This window comes from Cetorhinus maximus, chromosome 6 (genome assembly GCF_964194155.1).
Source record: "Cetorhinus maximus chromosome 6, sCetMax3.hap1.1, whole genome shotgun sequence".
Classification (NCBI taxonomy): Eukaryota; Metazoa; Chordata; class Chondrichthyes; order Lamniformes; family Cetorhinidae; genus Cetorhinus; species Cetorhinus maximus.
In genome coordinates, this window is record NC_135884.1 from 69,339,462 (window position 1) to 69,357,581 (window position 18,120).

The 18,120-nt window shown below is 44.2% G+C and overlaps 1 protein-coding gene across 1 annotated transcript in view; it reads left to right on the top strand.

The window, feature by feature from the left end:
• The window catches only part of dnah1 (dynein, axonemal, heavy chain 1), a 532,475-nt gene that overhangs the window by 60,969 nt on the left and 453,386 nt on the right, over positions 1 to 18,120 (top strand). The window contains 3 exon segments of the mRNA XM_078543835.1: positions 460 to 758; positions 13,504 to 13,654; positions 17,096 to 17,289. Of these exon segments, the coding sequence (XP_078399961.1) occupies positions 460 to 758; positions 13,504 to 13,654; positions 17,096 to 17,289 (644 nt within the window).

An 18,120-nucleotide genomic window follows, 5' to 3' on the forward strand; every position in this document is an offset into this window, starting at 1 on the left:
TTATGAACTCAAATCCTTAAGTGGAATTTGAACCCACAACCTTCTGTCTCAAGGTCTGTTGTCATTGAATCAAGCTGATTATTTATTCTCTAATTCACTCATTTACTCTCCAATTGGAATCTGTAAAAATTAGTAACAGTAAACAGATGGTAGAAATAGATTTGATAGAAAGTAGATTTTAAAAGACTATATATAATCATTTACCATTTAAAGAAAGGCTTATAGAGAGAGTAACAGCACCATTTGTTTTTTTATCAGAGAGTTAGGATTGTCAAAAGCAGGACATATAAGACATAATCAAACGTGAGCTATGGTTAGAGTACATGAGCTGAATGGCATTTCTCATACTAAACTTTCTTAAGGTATATAAAGATTAATATAGCAATAGTTATTTAGGCATACTATATCTAAAAATATTTATTAAGTGGCAATAACTCCACTGTTCTTATTGGGTTTCAGATACAGCTATTTCTTAGCGATAGCTGGATCAATACATTGAAGAAAGTTTTGCGTACCAGCCTATGGGATGTTCGTAAAGGTTGGTTTAACTTACGGGAGTCTAACTGGGAAGTTTATCGCAAATCTAAGCTGCACATGCTGATGGAAATGATCAGGTATAACCTTCAGGACTCTCTCCGCTATCTTGTGCAAGACTCTCTTGTCAACTACACTCAAATGATCCTTGATGGCTGCCATAGCTCCCTCAACTGCTCCAATGATATGAAATGGGGAGAAGACCTTCTTAACAGCAATTTCAAGTAAGATTCCCAAGATAAATACACTTAAACATATTTTCACTCACTGCTCTACTTTCAGAACCAAATATTTCAGACTAAATACTTAATTTTATTTCCGTATTTTCTTAATCATTTTTACATACCGTATTAAGTACACCACTTAAGTTCAGAAGCAATTATTGGTTATGAGATTTTGGATCAATGTTCTAAATACCAATATTCACTGGCGGTACATCTTGGCTTTATTGCTTCTTGCGCTCATTTTTCTTTTATTTTGTTTAATTTGTCACACTATTTCTCTACATCTTTTATTGTTTCTTCATTTTGTCAAGAGGAACGGATTTAGAAAAGTTGTTGATTCTAATTGCATTGTTGAAATGGTGCATTGATGAACATGTCGTAAAATATTACTTCGAAGTACTATTAGATTCAAAAACTTCAACAAACTTATGCCAATAATGGCCTTTTGTGCGTCTCCAATTTTTTTCTGCTGTACCATTCGTGGCTGGGCCTTGAGCTGTCTTGACTCTAAACTCTGGAATTTCCTCCTGGGATTCCCATTCTAACTCTCCCCTCCTTTAAAACTGTTCCTTAAAACCTACATCTTTGACCAATGTTTTGGTCATCTGTACTAATGTTTTCTTATATGGTTCAATGTTGAATTTTCTCTGATAACACTACCACAAAGTGCCTTGGAACATTGAACCATGTTAAAGTGCTGAATAAGTTGTTGTTATTGTAGTTCCTTCAGCGAAGAACCGGCACCAGGCTAGCCACAGACACCTCTGTTTCCTGTTAGCTCTTGTATCTTTGTGCGTATTCCAATTCTCTCCTGACTGCCCTCCCATAATATATCCTTCAGACCTTCCTGTCGCTTGCCATTTCAACACACCACCCTGCTCTCATGCCCACACGTTTGCCCTTGGCCTGCTGCAATGTTCCAGTGAAGCCCAATGCAAACTGGAGGAACATCCTCATCTTCTGATTAGGCACTTTACAGCCTTCTGGACTTAGCATTGAGTTCAACGACTTCAGACCATGAACTCTCTCCTCAATCCTCACCCCTTTTTTACCCCCTTTTTTCAATATTCATTTTTATATTCTAATTTTTATTTTTTATTTTTTATCCATTTATATATTTTTTCATTTTTATTCATTTATTCATGGTGTTATCCCCAACTTTTATCCTATCTTCAATCTTTTTTCCCCACCACCCCACCCCCTCACTTGTTCATGTTGTTCTTTTCAGAGTGCTTACCGTTGTCCTGCTATTATCACAATCTGCTTTCTTTCCTTAATGCCACTATCAGCATCTCCTTTAGCCCTTACCACTACTATTAACACCCACTTTGTCCTTTTGTTCATGACATCTTTGTCAATCTCTCCTTTGTCCCCACCTATTGCTGGCCTTCTATCCAGCTTCACCTGCTCCACCTCCTTAAACAGTATAAATTTCAACACATTATTGCTTCTCTTTAGTTCTGAAGTAGATTCATACAGACTCGAAATGTTAACTCAGTTTTTCTCTCCACAGATGCTGTTTGACCTGCTGAGTTTTTCCAGCATTTTCTGTCCATGATCCTGATGTTCTCTCCTGCAGAATCAAAGAGAGAAATGTGTGGAACAGCATATGTGTCCTAAGAACTGCTCTTGTTTAAGTCTGAAGGCCCCTTAATGCATCCCGGAGAGTGCTGGTCACCACTTGGATGACCAGAGTTTAGTGTTCTGCATGACTGCCCGAGGCCCCACCCACCTCCACCCCATTTTAGCAGCGTGGAATGGCTAGCTTCACCTGTTTCTCAAATTTGGAGACACCTTACCCTTCCAGGGTAATCTGAGATAGACAGGGCACTTTTCAGGACCGAAAGTGGCAGCCTTAAGGCCATTCATGAGTTTGCGTAATACACAACAATCAATGATCTGATCAGGGTAGCTAATACCCTGCAGGATGGCTTTGATTTGCCCTATTCCAGCATCGAGCTTGCACAGTGAACAAATGGCTTGGGCACTATGTACAAGATTGCTGATAAGGCTAACCTTATAGCGAATGGAACTGTAAGAATCCCAACATGTATATTGATGAGTGAAGGTAGGCTTGTGGTAGAGATGTTGCATAAATTGTTGTTCCTTTTAGAAATGGTATTCTCGCAAATCCTGATGAGTGCAAGGCAAAAGCTTCGACAGCATGTCTCTTTTTTCAGAAATACTCAAGTTTTATACTACCTGTAGTATAATGGCATGTCAATTGTTTCAAAATGAATACCTAGCGTCTATCTTCACAAAGGAAGTAGATTTTTAAAATACCTTTGTTGTGGAATGTGTGCATCACTGGCTAGGCCAGCATTTATTGCCCATCCCTAATTGCCTTTCCAAAGATGTGGTGAGCTGCCTCTTAACCGCTGCAGTCCATGTGTGAGTGTACCTAAACCTAAAATGTGCTGTTAGGGAAGGAGTTCCAAGATTGTGTCTCAGCTACGACAAACAGCGATATAGTTGCAAGTCAGGAGGAGAACTTGCAGATGTTGATGCTCCGATGTCCTAGGTGGTAGAGGTTGCAGGTTTGGAAGGTGCTTTGAAAGGAACTGTGGTGAGTTGATGCGGTGAATCTTGTAGATCGTACACACAGCTGGCATTGTGCACCAATGTGCAGGGAGTGAATGTTTAAGGTGGTGGATAGAGTGTAATCATGCAGGCTGATTTTTCCTGGATTGTGTTGAGCTTTGTGAGTGCTGTTGGAGCTGCACTTATCCAGGCAATTGGAGAGTATTCATCACACTGTGCCTTGAAGATGCTGGACAGGCTTTGGGGAGACAGGAGGTGTGTTACTTGCACAGAATTTCCAGCCTCTGACCTGCTTTTCTAGCCACAGTATTTATTTGGCTGGTCCAATTAAGTATTTGGTCAATGGTAACTCCCAAAATTCAGTGATGGAGATTCAGCAATGCTGAAGAACTTCAAGGAGATGGTTAGATTCTCTATTGTTGGAGATGTCATTGCCTGGCACTTGTGTTTTTTAAAATTATTTTCGTGGGACGTGGTCATCGCTGACAAGGCCAGCATTTCATTAGATCGCAATGAGATAGTTGCTCTGCCAAGTACGAAGCCCCAGGCTAGAATCAGGTCATCTGTTAACAATTTAACACCAGGTTCCCCATGAACATGCTGTGCATTAACAGGAGAGAGGCGCTGCCCATCTGGCCACGCTCTAGCTCTGAAGTGAGGGGCACTACACATCAACTGAAGCCGGCTATCCCAAGTCGAGCAGTGATCGTGATGCTAGGGTATTGTTACTTTTAAGGGGATTCTGATTTAGACTTTGATTCTGACTTTGTTGGCCATTCCTAATTACCCTTGAGAAGGTAATGGTCTGGCACGAATGTTACTTGCCACTTATCATCCCAAGCCTGAATGTTATCCAGGTCCTGCTCATGTGGGCACAGACTGCTTCAGTATCTGAGGAATTGCGAATGGTACTGAATACTGTGCAATTGGTAGCATGCATCCCCACTTCTGACATTATGACGGAGGGAAGGTCATTGGTGAAGTAGCTGAAGATAGTTGGTCATAGTGTGCTTCCCTGAGGAACTCATGCAGTTATACCCTGGGGCTGAGATGACTTGAGTGGGCAAAGATCTGGGAAGTGGAGTTTAATGTGGGAAAATGTGAAGTTGTTCACTTTGGCAGAAAGAATAAAAAAGCAGAGTGTTACTTAAATGGAGAACAATTACAGTATTTCGAGGTGCAGAAGGATCTAGGTGTTCTAGTACAAGTCACAAAAAGTTAGTATGCAGGCACAGCAAGTAATTAAGAGAGTTAATAGAATGCTATCCTTTATTACGAGAGGAGTTGAACATAAAAGTAAGGATGTTATGCATCAGTTATACAGGGCATTGATGAGACCACATCTCAAATACTGTGTGCAATTTTGGCCTCCTTATTTAAGGAAGGATGTAATTGCATTGGAGGCGGTTCAGAGGAGATTTATTAGATTGACACCTGGAATGAGTGGGTTGTCTTATGAGAAAAGATTGGACAGATTGGGCTTGTTTCCACTGGGGTTTAGAAGAGTGAGAGGTGACTCGATTGAAGTATAGAAGATACTGAACAGTCTTGACAAGGTGAACATGGAAAGGATGTTTCCTCTAGTGGGTGAGTCCAGAACTTTGGGGCAATGTTTTAAAATTAGGGGTCACCCTTTTAGGACATAGTTGAGGAGATATGTTTTCTGTCAGAAGGTTGTGTGACTTTGGAACTCTCTGCCTTCGAAGGCGGTGGAGGCAGGGTCATTGAATATTTTTAAGGTAGAGGAAGATAGATTCTTGTTTGGCAAGGGAATCAAAGGCTATCGGGGGTAAATGGGAATGTGCAATTTGAAACACAAGCAGATCAGCCATGATATTATTGAATCATGGAACAGGCTTGAGGGGCTGAATGGTCTACTCCTGCTCCTATTCTTATGTTCTTATGACCACAACCATCTTCCTTTGTGCTAGCTGTGACTCCAACCAGTGGACTGATTTCCCCCTGATTCCCATTAAATTTCCATTTTGCTAGGGCTCCTTGATGGGACCCTCAGTCAAATGCTGCCTGGATGTCAAGAGCATTTACAGTCATCTCAGCTCTGGAATTCAGCTCTTCTGTCCATGTTTGGACCAAGGCTCTAATCAGATCTTAGCTGAGTAGCCCTCGGTAACCTGAACTGAGCATTGGTGAGCAGATTATTGCTGAGTAAGTTGATGTCACCTTCCATCACTTTGCTGATGATCAAGAGTAGACTGATGGGGTGGTAACTGGCTGGATTAGATTTGTCCTCCTCTTTGTGGAAGAGACATACCTGGCAATTCTCCACATTGTCGGGCAGATGTTAGCGTTGTAGCTGTACTTGGAACAGCTTGACTTGGGGTACAGCTGGTCCTGGAGCATAAGTCCTCAGTGGTATAGCTGGGATATAGTCAGGACCTTTGCTGTATATACGTGGGGTGAATTGAATTGGCTGAAGTCTGGCATCTGTGATGCTGGGGACCTCAGGAGGGGGCTGAGATGGATCATCCACTTGAAACTGCTGGCTCTAGATGATTGCAAGTGCTTCAGCCTTGTCTTCTTCACTGATGTGTTGGGCTTTGCCAAATATTGAGGATGGGGATGTTTATGGAGCCTCCTCCTCCTGTTAGTTGCTTAATTGTTCACTGCCATTCGCAACTGAATGTGCCAGGACCGCAGAGTTTTGATTTGTCCTGTTGGTTGTAGGATTGTTTAGTTCCATTTCTAGCATATGTCTTTCACCGTTTAGCATGCATGTAGTCCTGTGTTGTAGCTTTACCAGGTTGGCATCCATTTTTAGGTACGCCTGGCGCAGCACCTGGTATGCTCTCCTACACTCCTCACTGAATCATTGTTGGACCCCTTAGAGTGAGCTTACAGATTGTGATTGAATACAATTCTGCTGCTACTAATAGACCACAGAACCTCATGGACACCCAGTTTTGAGCTCCAAGATCTGTTCAAAATCTATTCTATTTAGCATGGTGGTAGTGACATACAACAGGATGGAGGGCATCCTTAGTTTGAAGATAGGACTTTGTCTCCACAAGGACTGTATGGTGGTCACATCTATTAATAGTCTCATGGACTACCTGTGCAACAGATAGATTGATGAATATGAGTCAAGTAAATTTTTCCTTCCTGTTGGTTGTCTCAGTATCTGCCACAGTCAGTCTGACAGATGTGTCCTTCAGGACTCAGCCAGTTCGGTCAGCAGTGATGCTACCAAGGTGTTCTTTATGATGGCCATTGAAGTCCCTCACCCAGAGTACACTCTGTGCCCTTGCTATTCTTGGTGTTTCTTCCAAGTGGTTTTCAACTTGGAGGAGCAGTGATGTATAAGTCAAGGAGAGCAGTAGGTGGTAATTAACAGGACATTTTCTCACCCATGTTTGACCAGATGCCACCAGACTTCATTGGATCAGGAGATAATATTGAGGACTCTCTTCTGACTGTATCCAGTTGCCACTTCTGGTGGATTAAACTTGCCAGCAGGATATGACATGCCCTGAGATGGTGATGGAGAAGTCTGGAACACTTCTGGTATGTTGCCATTCTGTGAGCATGACTACGTCAAACTACTGCTTGACTAGTTTGTGGGACATGAGTTCCAATTTTGGCATGAGTTCCCTGATGTTAGTGAGGATGATTTTGCGGGGTCAGCTGGGGAGGGTGGGCCCCTGCCATCTTTGTCATCGGACCGAGTGGCCTGTCCAGTTATATTCAACTTTCTTTCATGATTTGCTACAACTGAGGGTGGAATTGTCCCAGATTTACACAATGTGTGGTAGCGGGCAGGAAAAAGGACACTTTACCTGCCGGCCGCAATGGTGGGCTTTCGCTCCATATCGCCCCATTCCCAGCAAGTCCCGCCTCACTAATGATGCATTCCCAGGAAACACGCTGGCCCCGCTGTCGCCTCAGGCTGTCAGTAATCCAAGTAGTATACTTAAAGGGCGTCCCTGCACAGAGCTAGCACTCCCTAAGGGATTGGAAGCTGCTGCAAGGTCATGGCTACCAAAGGGAGGAAACATGCTGCCCCAAAATTTAGCGATGCCTCCCTTGGGCACCTACTGGACGGAGTGGAGGCCCACCATGATGCTCTCTACCCCCTCTCTGGGCAAAGACCAGCAAGCAAGGTCACCAGTCCAGCATGGGAGGTGGTGATATCGGTGATTAGCGCCAACTCCCTGCAAAAGAAGACAGCCATCCAGTGCTGAAACAGGAGAATGATCTCCTCCGTTCTGCCAGAGTAAGTCACTCTTCTCATCACTCTCAACTCACACACTCTCAAACCCATCACACATCCACAGAGATCTCACTCATTGCCAATGCAAGGAACATCATCATTCACTCTCTCACACATACCTTCATCTGCCCTGCGGATCATGTCCACATCCCATCCATGGCACCACTCAGCAACCACACATCCCAGGCATCCTTGTTATCTGGCCTGGCAGGCATCTTTCTTCTTGCAGGACAAGCTGGCATATAACAAAAGGGAGAGGGCACAGACTGGTGAAGGAATTTCTGACATCAAGGTCCTCACAAACTTCGAAAATAGTGTCATCCAGCTGACCGGTGATGATCTGGACCATTCCTGTGCTGACAGTTAGGTCGGTGGTGCTCAACCAAATAAGGATCCGGCAATGCAACATCCATCAGTCAACCATGTGAGTTCCCTTGTTCTGCAGTCCCCTGCTATGTACCAATTATCTCTCCTTGCTTTTGCAGGCACATCTAGGAAGCAACCAAGTGGGGGCCATGATCCAGGTCCTTGACTCAAGTCCCGAAGGCACCTCGGAAGAAGAATCTGATGACACCCTAATTGAAGACACGTCACAGCGCTCACTCCATCCTCCACCAGCACAGAGATGCACACCTCGGTGATACCTAGTTCTAGAGTACTCTAGGGGTCACAATCTGGTGAGCACATCACACTGTCTGATATACAGCAGGCAGCGGCAGCGACTTCTCAGGTCTCTGGCACTCGGAGGACTGCTGGAGAAACCTGCTGAGTCTGAGTCAGAAAAGGAGCCTCTGGACTCGGTCATATCTCAGTTGCTGGACCTGCAAAGGCAAGCTTGGGTACATCATGAAGGATGTCTGCTGCACTCCTCAGATTACAAGGCACGATGGAGGAGTCCGTCCGCCTCCAGTTTGAAATGATAGCACCAGCATGCCAATGCACCTGCTGTGCGGGCTGAACTCCATCGCTGATGCCATAGTTGGCCTCCAATAATGTCAATGTGAGAAGGGTGTGGGGCAGCTCGATCTCACTCCAGCTTCCCCTCCTCTTCAGGGAGTCAGCCGGGGGCCCTCGGATACCCATAGGGAGGAGGATCAGCAGATGCACACCCCGGGGCCATCCACCCTGGTGACTCCAGGAGTGTTTGGCCCATCCGAATCCCCTCTTCCTGTGACCCCAGCAGCTCCAGCTCCACAGGCTGAGGAGGGTGCCACTGTCGCACAGCAGGACCCTGAAAACAGGCCAGGGCCCTCAAGTTCTCAGCCCTCCAGACGACGCCTGCCAAGGCCATCACAGACAGGGCGCAGCATCCACTGTGGGTGTGGGGGAACACCAAGGCATAGCGGCAGTGTTAGGCAGGTGAAGAAGATGTAACTCTTTCGAGTTATCAACAATTCGCATGTACTCTTTCGAGTACATTCACAGTTCTTGGTTTCCGGGAGTGGGACATGAACCCACAACCTTCTGATTCAAAGGCAAGGGTGCTATGAACTGAGATACAGCTGACACCTGCAGTGAAGAAGATGTAACTCTTTCGAGTTATCAACAGTCACAGATTGTAACTCTTTTCGAGTACAATCACAGTTCTTGGTTTCTGGGAGTGAGACATGAACCCACAACCTTCTGATTCAAAGGCGAGGGTGCTATGAACTGAGCCACAGCTGACACCTGCAGTGAAGAAGATGTAACTCTTTGTAGTACATTCACAGTTCTTGGTTTTCCGGGAGTGGGACATGAACCCACAAGCTTCTGACTCAAAGGCGAGGGTGCTATGAACTGAGCCACAGCTGACACCTCGGTGAAGAAGATATAGTTGCACAGCCTGGGCATGAGTGTTAATCACTTGTACTTAATATTCACTATTGTAAATAAACTCCCAAGAATGTCTCCTTGCCTATGGCTCCTTGTTATGATGAGCAGTGCTTGTATCACTCAGATGTGATACCTTGGTTCCTTCACAAGATAAAGGGAGGTGTCTCAATCCAGGGCCTCTTCCCGGTACAGTATGTAACCTTCAGACCAAAGTGATGGTCTGGCTTCTCACTTACTGGACACATGTGTGATGCCTGCACCTTGATGGTGCTTGTCATTGCTGCCAAAATGTCGTGGGCAGGCGTCACAGAGTTCCGTCGCTCTCTCTGTGTGCTCTCAGCAGCTTTGAGGTGGGGCTGGCCCCCCCCATCTCTTCAGCATCTGTGACTGGTGACGCTGTGCTCCTAAAGGGGTCAGGTGTTGAAGGCTGACAAAGGATCAGTGCATTTAAAATTTCATGGCTGCATCTCCATGATATGACCCTGTTCACAGAGCGCAAGCGAGCTGCCCTCGGCCAGACAGGAGTCAGACATTCACAGAGGCAACGTGAAGATCTATGGAGTGTCCTCACTGCATGTCGTCATCGTCCTCCTGGAATCTAGTGATTATTAGGGCCTCCACTTTGTCTCCATGATATGAGCCTGAGCACTGAAGGTATGTGTGCTGCCATCAGCCACTCAGGAGTCAAATGTTCACAAATGCAAGGTGAGGATGTCAGGACTGTCCTCACTGCACCTCGTCATCATCCTCTGCGAATCTTGCGGCTATGAGGGCTTCCCGAGCACACCTGCCTCGTCTGGCCAGTGTGATGGCCTCATTGCTGGCATCCTCGCTTTCAAGACCTCATCATAGTCACCCCCTTCGACGTCCTCATTGGAGGATACATGCAGTTCCTCCATCTCCTCCTCAGCCTTGCCTTCCCCCGCCTCCCCCCCTCTTGCCACGCCAGGTTGTGGAGCGCGCAGCAAGCGACAATGATGCGCGACACCCCTGGTGGACTGATTTGCAGTGCTCCACCGGACCTGTCGAGGCACTGGAACCTTCTTCAGAGCTCGAGTTTGGAGTCATATGGACTCGAAATGTGAACTATGTTTCTTTCTCCATAGATGCTGCCAGACATGCTGAGTTTTTCCAGCATCTTCTGTTTTTAGTTCAGATTTCCAGCATCTGTAGTATTTTGCTTTTATCTTAGGTTGAGCATCAAACTGTAAATCCTTCCAAGACCTATCAATGGCAGACAGTAAGCATTGGAGAGATTCCTGAAAGCCATGTGATGAACAGAAATTGGAATCTCTACCATCACTATCCATACCTCTAGACCACAACATGCATGTATGAGTGTATATTTTGACACCAACTCTGATTCCTTGGGAGGAGGGATGGGGCACCGGATAGTTGGCTCAGTAGACTGGACAGCTGGTGTAGATCAGATTGGAGCCGACAGCACTGGGCTTGATCCCCATTCCAGCAGGGGTGGATTCGGGACCTGCCTCCCTGCCCTAACGATGGTGGAGAACGTGGTGCTGTGGGTTGGATCTGCCTCTGGGCAGAGAACTCAAGAAGAAGAAGAAGAAGGAGAAGCAAGGATCACCAGCATGCATTTGTTAAAATAAATCATGTCTGAATAAATTGATCAAATTCTTTGATGCGATAACAGAGCAGTTTAACTAAGGTATTGCAATAGATTTTGTATATGTAGACTTTTGAAAGACATTTGACAAAGTGCCACACAAAGGCTTATTAAGAAATGGAAGTCCATGGAACTAAGGAGAAAGTGGCAGTATGCATGCACGTTGGTTCAATGACTGAAAGCAAAGGGTAGACGGATTTTCTCGGACTGGGAGGTAGTTTACAGTGGTGTTCCCCATGAATCAGTATTGGATCCACTACTCTTTGCAATTTTAATTATTTTCTTAGACTCAGAGTTAGGGAAGTTTGCAGTTCATTTGAAACTTGGCAAAGTTGTAGATAAATATGAGGAAAGTTATATGTTTCAGGGTAGCATAGACAGAATAGTGAAATGGAAAGAAGCATGGCGGATGGATTCAATGCATAGAAGTATGAAGTGATGCATTTTGAGAGGGCTATTATTGAAAGACTATCTTATAAATGGTATGATTTCAAAAAGTGTAGATAGATGAGCAGAGACTTTTGTGTCCATATACGCAAATCAAATTTGATAAGGTGGTTAAATAAGTATATGGATTCCTTGGATTTATGAATAGAGGCATAAAATTTAAAAACACTGAGATCATCCTAGAGCTTTATAAATCACTGGATAGGCCTTAGCTAGGCACCATACTTCAAGAAAGATATAAAGGCCTAAGAAATGGTACAAGAAAATCCGTCTACCATTTGCTTTCAGTCATTGAACCAACGTGCATGCATACTGCCACTTTCTCCTTAGTTCCATGGACTTCCATTTATCATTATGTTATCAGGGATGAGAGACTTCAGTTATGAAAGTTAAGAGGTGGCCTATTAGACTTTTCAAGATGATTAGAGTTTTTGATAGAGTAATTAAGAAAAAAATTATGCCCTCTGGTGTATAGGTCAATAATTAGAAGTCATAATTTCAAAGTCATTGGATAAAGATCTAGAGGGGAGATGAGGAGAACTTTTTCAATCAGAGAATTGTCAGACCTGGAAGGTTCTACCTGAAAGGTAAAGGAAGCTAATTCCATAAATAATATTAAAGCTTTGCTGGACAAGTGCTCGAGAATGAGAGGCTTACAAAAAGTGGTAATTTGGGACTAAACATGAATTCCTTTCAAGGAGCCAGCAAAGGAACAATGGGCTGAATGATCTCCTGTTTTGTAAGTTTCTATGGCTGGGATTTTACAGAGCCCAAGGGAGTGGAAAGGGAATTGGGGGTGGTGGATGGGGGAGTTGGGAATGGATGGGTTATGAAATCGGGTTGGAAAGCAGGAGGAGCCATGTCCATGGCCTTCCTGTCACTGATGGCATTTTACCAGCTGGAGTAGGTGCATGCAAGCCCTGAGGCCATTTAAGGCCGCTTAAGGACTTCCTCTTGTCAATGCTGTTATTTTACCGGTGGTTGATGTGTACCTTGGCATATAGGGAGACTGTGCTCTCTGGGATGGGAAGGAGGGGTGCCTTCCGATTGAGCACCCTATGGCGTACGGAGGACCTTCCTCACAAGCTGCAAGTGCTGCCTCTGCTAGAAGACCCTATCTTCACGATCCAACCCCTCCCCTAACCCTTGGTGGGACCTGCCTGATTGGCTGCAGTGAGCCTCGATCCCACTTACCTGCACTCTGGGCCTGCTTGATGGTTTCTGCTCTGGAGCTGGGACCAATGAGCTGCCGGCCCTCTGGTTGGCTTGCAGCTCTTGGCAGTGGGACATCCTCTCTTAGAGGGGCAGAAGCTACCACTGCAGCCAATTATTTGCATGCTCAACGTAAAACCCGGTTGTGGTTTCCATGGTCAGCAGAAGCAAGGTTGTCCCTGACTTTCAAGCTGGTGAGCAGGGCCACTGCAGCTCCTTAAAATTCTGACCAATGATTCTATGTTGTTGGCTATTGCAAGGCACCCAGCTTCTTAGTTGATATGATGATGGACTAACAGTCCAGTAAGAATGACAATATCACCCCCATATTTCAAAAACACTAATAAACAGCATAAGCAAGAGATATTTTAATAAGCCACAGACTCATTAGTTCTTCAAATACAACATGCCAGACTTAATCATTCATTATCCATTGCTGTAATTGCTTCATAAATTTTATTCTTAGTTTACAGCTATTAAAATATTTAGTAAATAACACAGCTCTCTTTCACAGAGTTGAATGGGGAGAAATTGGTTGTGGTTTCTTTCAGGTGCATAGCTTATGCAATGCAGACAGCACATGTCCAAACTGGAAGAATCAAGATTCACTCTAAATTGGGCTTCAATTTCAATCTCCAGAGCCAGCTTGCCCATTTGAAGCTGAACAACTTGGGGCTGGCAGTGGCCCTCACGTTAAGTCATAGGAATGGGAAGGAAGGACAGTGGGAGGCATGTTGATCAAATCTGTATCAGCCCTCAGGAATGTTGCATGTAGAGCCATCCAATCCGCCCCTCGTTCCTGTAGCTTTTCACAAAGCCCTCGGGATTTGGTTTGTTGGTTGTTTCATCTTTCTGTTTGTTCTTCTGTATTTCAGGCCCAGAAAAATGCCCATTTTTATTTTGGACCTCAATCTGGATAATAACGGGGTGCACTTCAGCACGACACTGGACAGATTTAAACCTGTTGTAGTGGCTCTCTTTGACAAAGCAATCACGGCCACACAGCATGTTCCTCATATAGAAAAGGTAAAACTGATAGATTGTTGTGCTTAATGTGATTTGGAATCATGGAATTTTATGCAAAACTTTACCTCAGAATATTTAATGGGGTAGTAGGTTTGAGGACAGAGTAGATTGTACATAGTCTTTGGAAGCACCAAGCTTGAGGAGCTGGCTGTCCTTTCATATTCCAAACTATTTATCAGCAATAGATTTTGTTTGTCATCTTGAACATCTCAGAACAAGGAGGAAAGGTAAGCCCTGAATAAAAACTGAAAAAATTTAGGAGAAAGGTTTTAAAGAATCTTTTGGAAGAAGACCCGAAGGTGAAGTGGTTTATGAAGAGAATTCAATTGAACAGCAAATTAGTAGCTCAAAAATTGGCTACTGATAGTGGAGCAGAATGGGCGGAGTGCAAGCATTAAATCCAGAGTCAAAAGAACAGAGAGAAGATTTCCCAGATATGGTAGAAAGAGTCTGGGGAAGGATTTGACGATGAGGATAGTGAAATTGCTTTGTTAGGTCTCTGGGAGCTGGTGGAAATGGGTAAAGGCCGGTGTTGGGATTTTGTGCGGGAAAGGACTCTGGATTAGTTGAAATTTGCAATAAATGGAGTGGAGAAGCTGATAAGGAGAGAATTTTTGAGAATTTATTTTAGGAGGAGAGGACTGCAAGGAGGAAAACCATTGAAAAAACATCTGGGTCCCCCAGTTCTCAATGATTTTAAAAATGTTATTGTAATATTTGTTTGACCTACAGGACATGTTCCAAATGTGGGCTGAAGGTCTGGAATGCAGTGCTCGGGCACTACAGCAGCCTTATGTGAAAGATCCTTAACTAAAATAAATATTGGGGCATTGACGAGCCTTAAATAGAATTACATAGAATTTTACAGCACAGAAACAGACCACTCAATCCAACAGGTCCATGCTCAACCCAATTCATATCACACCATCAGCACAGCCTTCTCTTCCTTCCTTCGTTCCTTCCTCGTGTATTTATCCTTTTTGTTTATCTTCACTTGCCCTTAATTTCCCTAGTGCACGGTCTTTGTACAGGCTGCTAGCATACTATATGTTGGTCATGCACATGGGATGTGCCATGCAATTTGATTGCAGGATGCCTTAGGATACTGAGATCCATGACTAAAGCACAGTGGCGCTTCAGGCATGTGTCTTGAAAATATAATGATTTTCAAAATATTATTGTAATTTATAGTAAAGGTAGGTTAATAGTGGGGTTTGAATTAGTTTCCCTGTTAAGTCAGTGTGTGTGTGGGTTTTAATTGAATTACAGACAGCTGGTCTGGGTGCTTTGATGTACCAGAAGGGAAACTAGATTTGAAATGCTAACTACGTAACCATGGCTAAAGTTTTAGAATGTGAGTTGTGAAGAAAATTTGCATTTTTAGATAAACCAGAATGACAGGAGAGAATTTTTCCTATGGTGGGTGGGAGTGGGCGGGTGTGGGCATGGGCGGCAGTCGACTGCGCACCACCATTTTATGCAGGCAGACCAATTAAGGCCTGCCCAGCATAATGCGCAGCCAGTAGAGCTCAGTGCTACCTCTGCAGGCGGGGGGAGGAGGGAGAGTCGGGGCCTGTGCTCTTTCGCGCATGCTCGCAATTGAGCGCAGCAGTCTCCCTGAGGGAGATTGAATAGGCAATAAAAAGCTTTAATAAATGATGTTAAAATTTATTTAAATGTCCCCTAATGTGACGGTGTCACATGAGTTGGGACATGTTAGTAAAGGTGGGGAAATTATTTTATTGATTTTATAAAATCTTCAGGAAATCTCATCCCACCCGAGGATGAGGTTTCCTGAAAAATGAAAAGGCCGCTTGGGCTTTTTGGCTGCCCGCCAACCTTAAGGTTGGATGGGCAACGTTCTTAACAAGTTTAATTACATTCTTAATGGCCTTAATATGCCATTGACAGTTCGGCGGGCGTGCAGCTGATTCCGGCACGCGGCCACCAAACGAAATATTGAGATGACACGCGATGACGTTGGGACACATATCCGACGACATCGCGCATCATTTTACGCATCGGCATGTTGGGCTCGCCTCTGCATGCCGACCAGAAGATTCAGCCCATGAATTTCAAAGAGATGGTAAGGTGTTATACCTAGCCAACAGAGCCTAAGCCAAACAGTGTGTTTATTTTTCCCAATGATTACTGATAATATGAGTAATATGAAAGGTTTATATTATGGAAAAATTAAAGTTGAAAAGACATATTGGAACAATGGGATTTACATTAAAAAGGGAGAAACATGTATAAAGGAGATGAGATTTCGTGTAAGAAGAAGGCATTCTAAAATCCAACAAGTGAGAAAAACCTCCAGCTGCTGTCTCCAGGAACCAAAGCTAAGAGAATTCATTTTAAATATCACTGTCCAGGGCAGGGCATTGTGTGCTTTGCCTGGGTCTGTTCAAATCTGTGGCCAGAATATTGCCGTTGGTGTGTGCGGGTGGGCTCGACATGCCAACGCGCAAAATTATGCGCATGCATCCCGATGTCATCGCGTGTCATTTAGATATTTCATTGGGCGGGCATGCGCCAGAGGCGGCTGTGCACCCGCCGAACTGTCAACGGCCTATTAAGGCCATTAAAAAAACAACTAAAGTTGTTAGCAATGCTGCCCATCCAACCTTAAGTTGGCAGCAGGCAAAGAGCCCAAGCAGCCTTCACGTTTTTCAGGAAACCTCATCCATGGGCGGGTAGAGGTTTCCTGTAGGTTTAATAAAATAATTAAATAAATGTTGCTAAATGTACAAACATGTCACAGCTCATGTGACACTGTCACATGAGGAGACATGTTTAAATAATGTTTCCGTTCATTTATTCAAAAGTTTTATTATGAACTTAATCTCCCTGAGCCAGCTCCGTGCCTCAGCGAGATTGCTGCGCTCTTTCGTGTGCATGCGTGAAAGAACATAGGCCCCGACTCTCCCTCCTCCCCCCACCCGCACAGGTACTGGCCACACGTTACGCTGGGTGGGCCAATTAAGGTGTAAAATGGCAGCATGCAGCTGATCACGGACCCCGCCCAGCCTGCCCGACATAGGTAAGATGCTGCACTATGTTGTTTTACTGTTGCCTTAACAGAGATGTAACTGGGAGCTAGATTGATTAAGGGATTTAGGAGTTACCATAGCAGTAATTTGTAGACCTGTGTATGCTTAAAATCATTTCTTTTATTAATAAATGTTTAATTTAGTTTTGTAAAAAAACTCTAAGACTCGGTGGACTTATTACTACTGAATTCAAGGCACGCATCTCGAAATAAAAATACAAATTGCAAAACAGTTATGGCAGCTGTTTCAAGTTTCCCTCTGGGATTTGAGCAGCTTATCATTTACCATTTATTCCTTTACAATGTGCCATAACATATGCCTCATTACATTATTGGTCACATAATTGCCTTTTTCTTTCCTAATGATTTTAAAAAATTTTATTTTTCAGTTTGTCCTGGAGGAGATGTTTCAAAGTGGAACACCACTGCTCGAGCCTGTATGGCATAATGAACCACCCGTACAAGAGTTGCGCAATACAATAAAAAATGCTATTGAGAAAGCACTAATACCTCTGAAAAGCTATGCCAAGGAATATGAGCAATTCACGGAACTCAACGACTTGGATATTGAAAAATATGTAAAGTCAGTAATGATATATCATCAGGATGTATTACAATTGATCTAATTTATTGATTAGGACTTACATTGTGAGGGTATAATTGATTCCTACCCCCATTAGCAGGTAAATGCATCACACGGTGTTGTACTAAGTAATATCTTGGATTTCATTCTTGGGGTGGGATTTTCCAACCCTGCCCGCCATCGGGATCATCCAGTCCCATCGAAAGTGAATGGACATTTGGCTGGGCCTCCAAAACTCCCACAGCAGGTCCCGTCATGACTGGGCTGGAAAATCCCAGCCTTGGTTTCTGTGAAGTTTGCTGTGCTTGGTTTCAGCAGCAGTGAGGGTACTATAGTTGACTACAGTCTGCCCAAGCAACGCAGAGAGAAAAATTATCAAGGTTTCTCTCTCTTGATTACGGTTCAACAATGACTGTTGGAAAGATTTGATTGTTATGAAACTGCTCATAAGAGGAATGTCAATTATTTAAATATGCTAATGAGGATGCTTGCCTCAAATTATAATAAACTTGGGGCTGGATTTAACATGGCCCTAATCCTCTCCCCATTGACTAAAAAATTGGGAGCATGGAGGCTGCCCTCCTCCCTAGACAGCTGCTGTGCTGCCATTAAATAGCTGATTGGCTATTAATTGAGTTGAGGTAGGACTTCCATTGCTCAGAGCCAGGTTACCCTACCTCAGAGAGCTGCCAACCATTAAGAGGCCAGCAGCTCTTCAGTACTGGCAGCGCCTCTGGGAGCGGTGGCCATAACCAGTACCGCTGTTTGAAGATCAGAAACATGAAGGCGCAGCAAACACTGGTGGAAGTAGTTTATAGGCCACAAACAGTA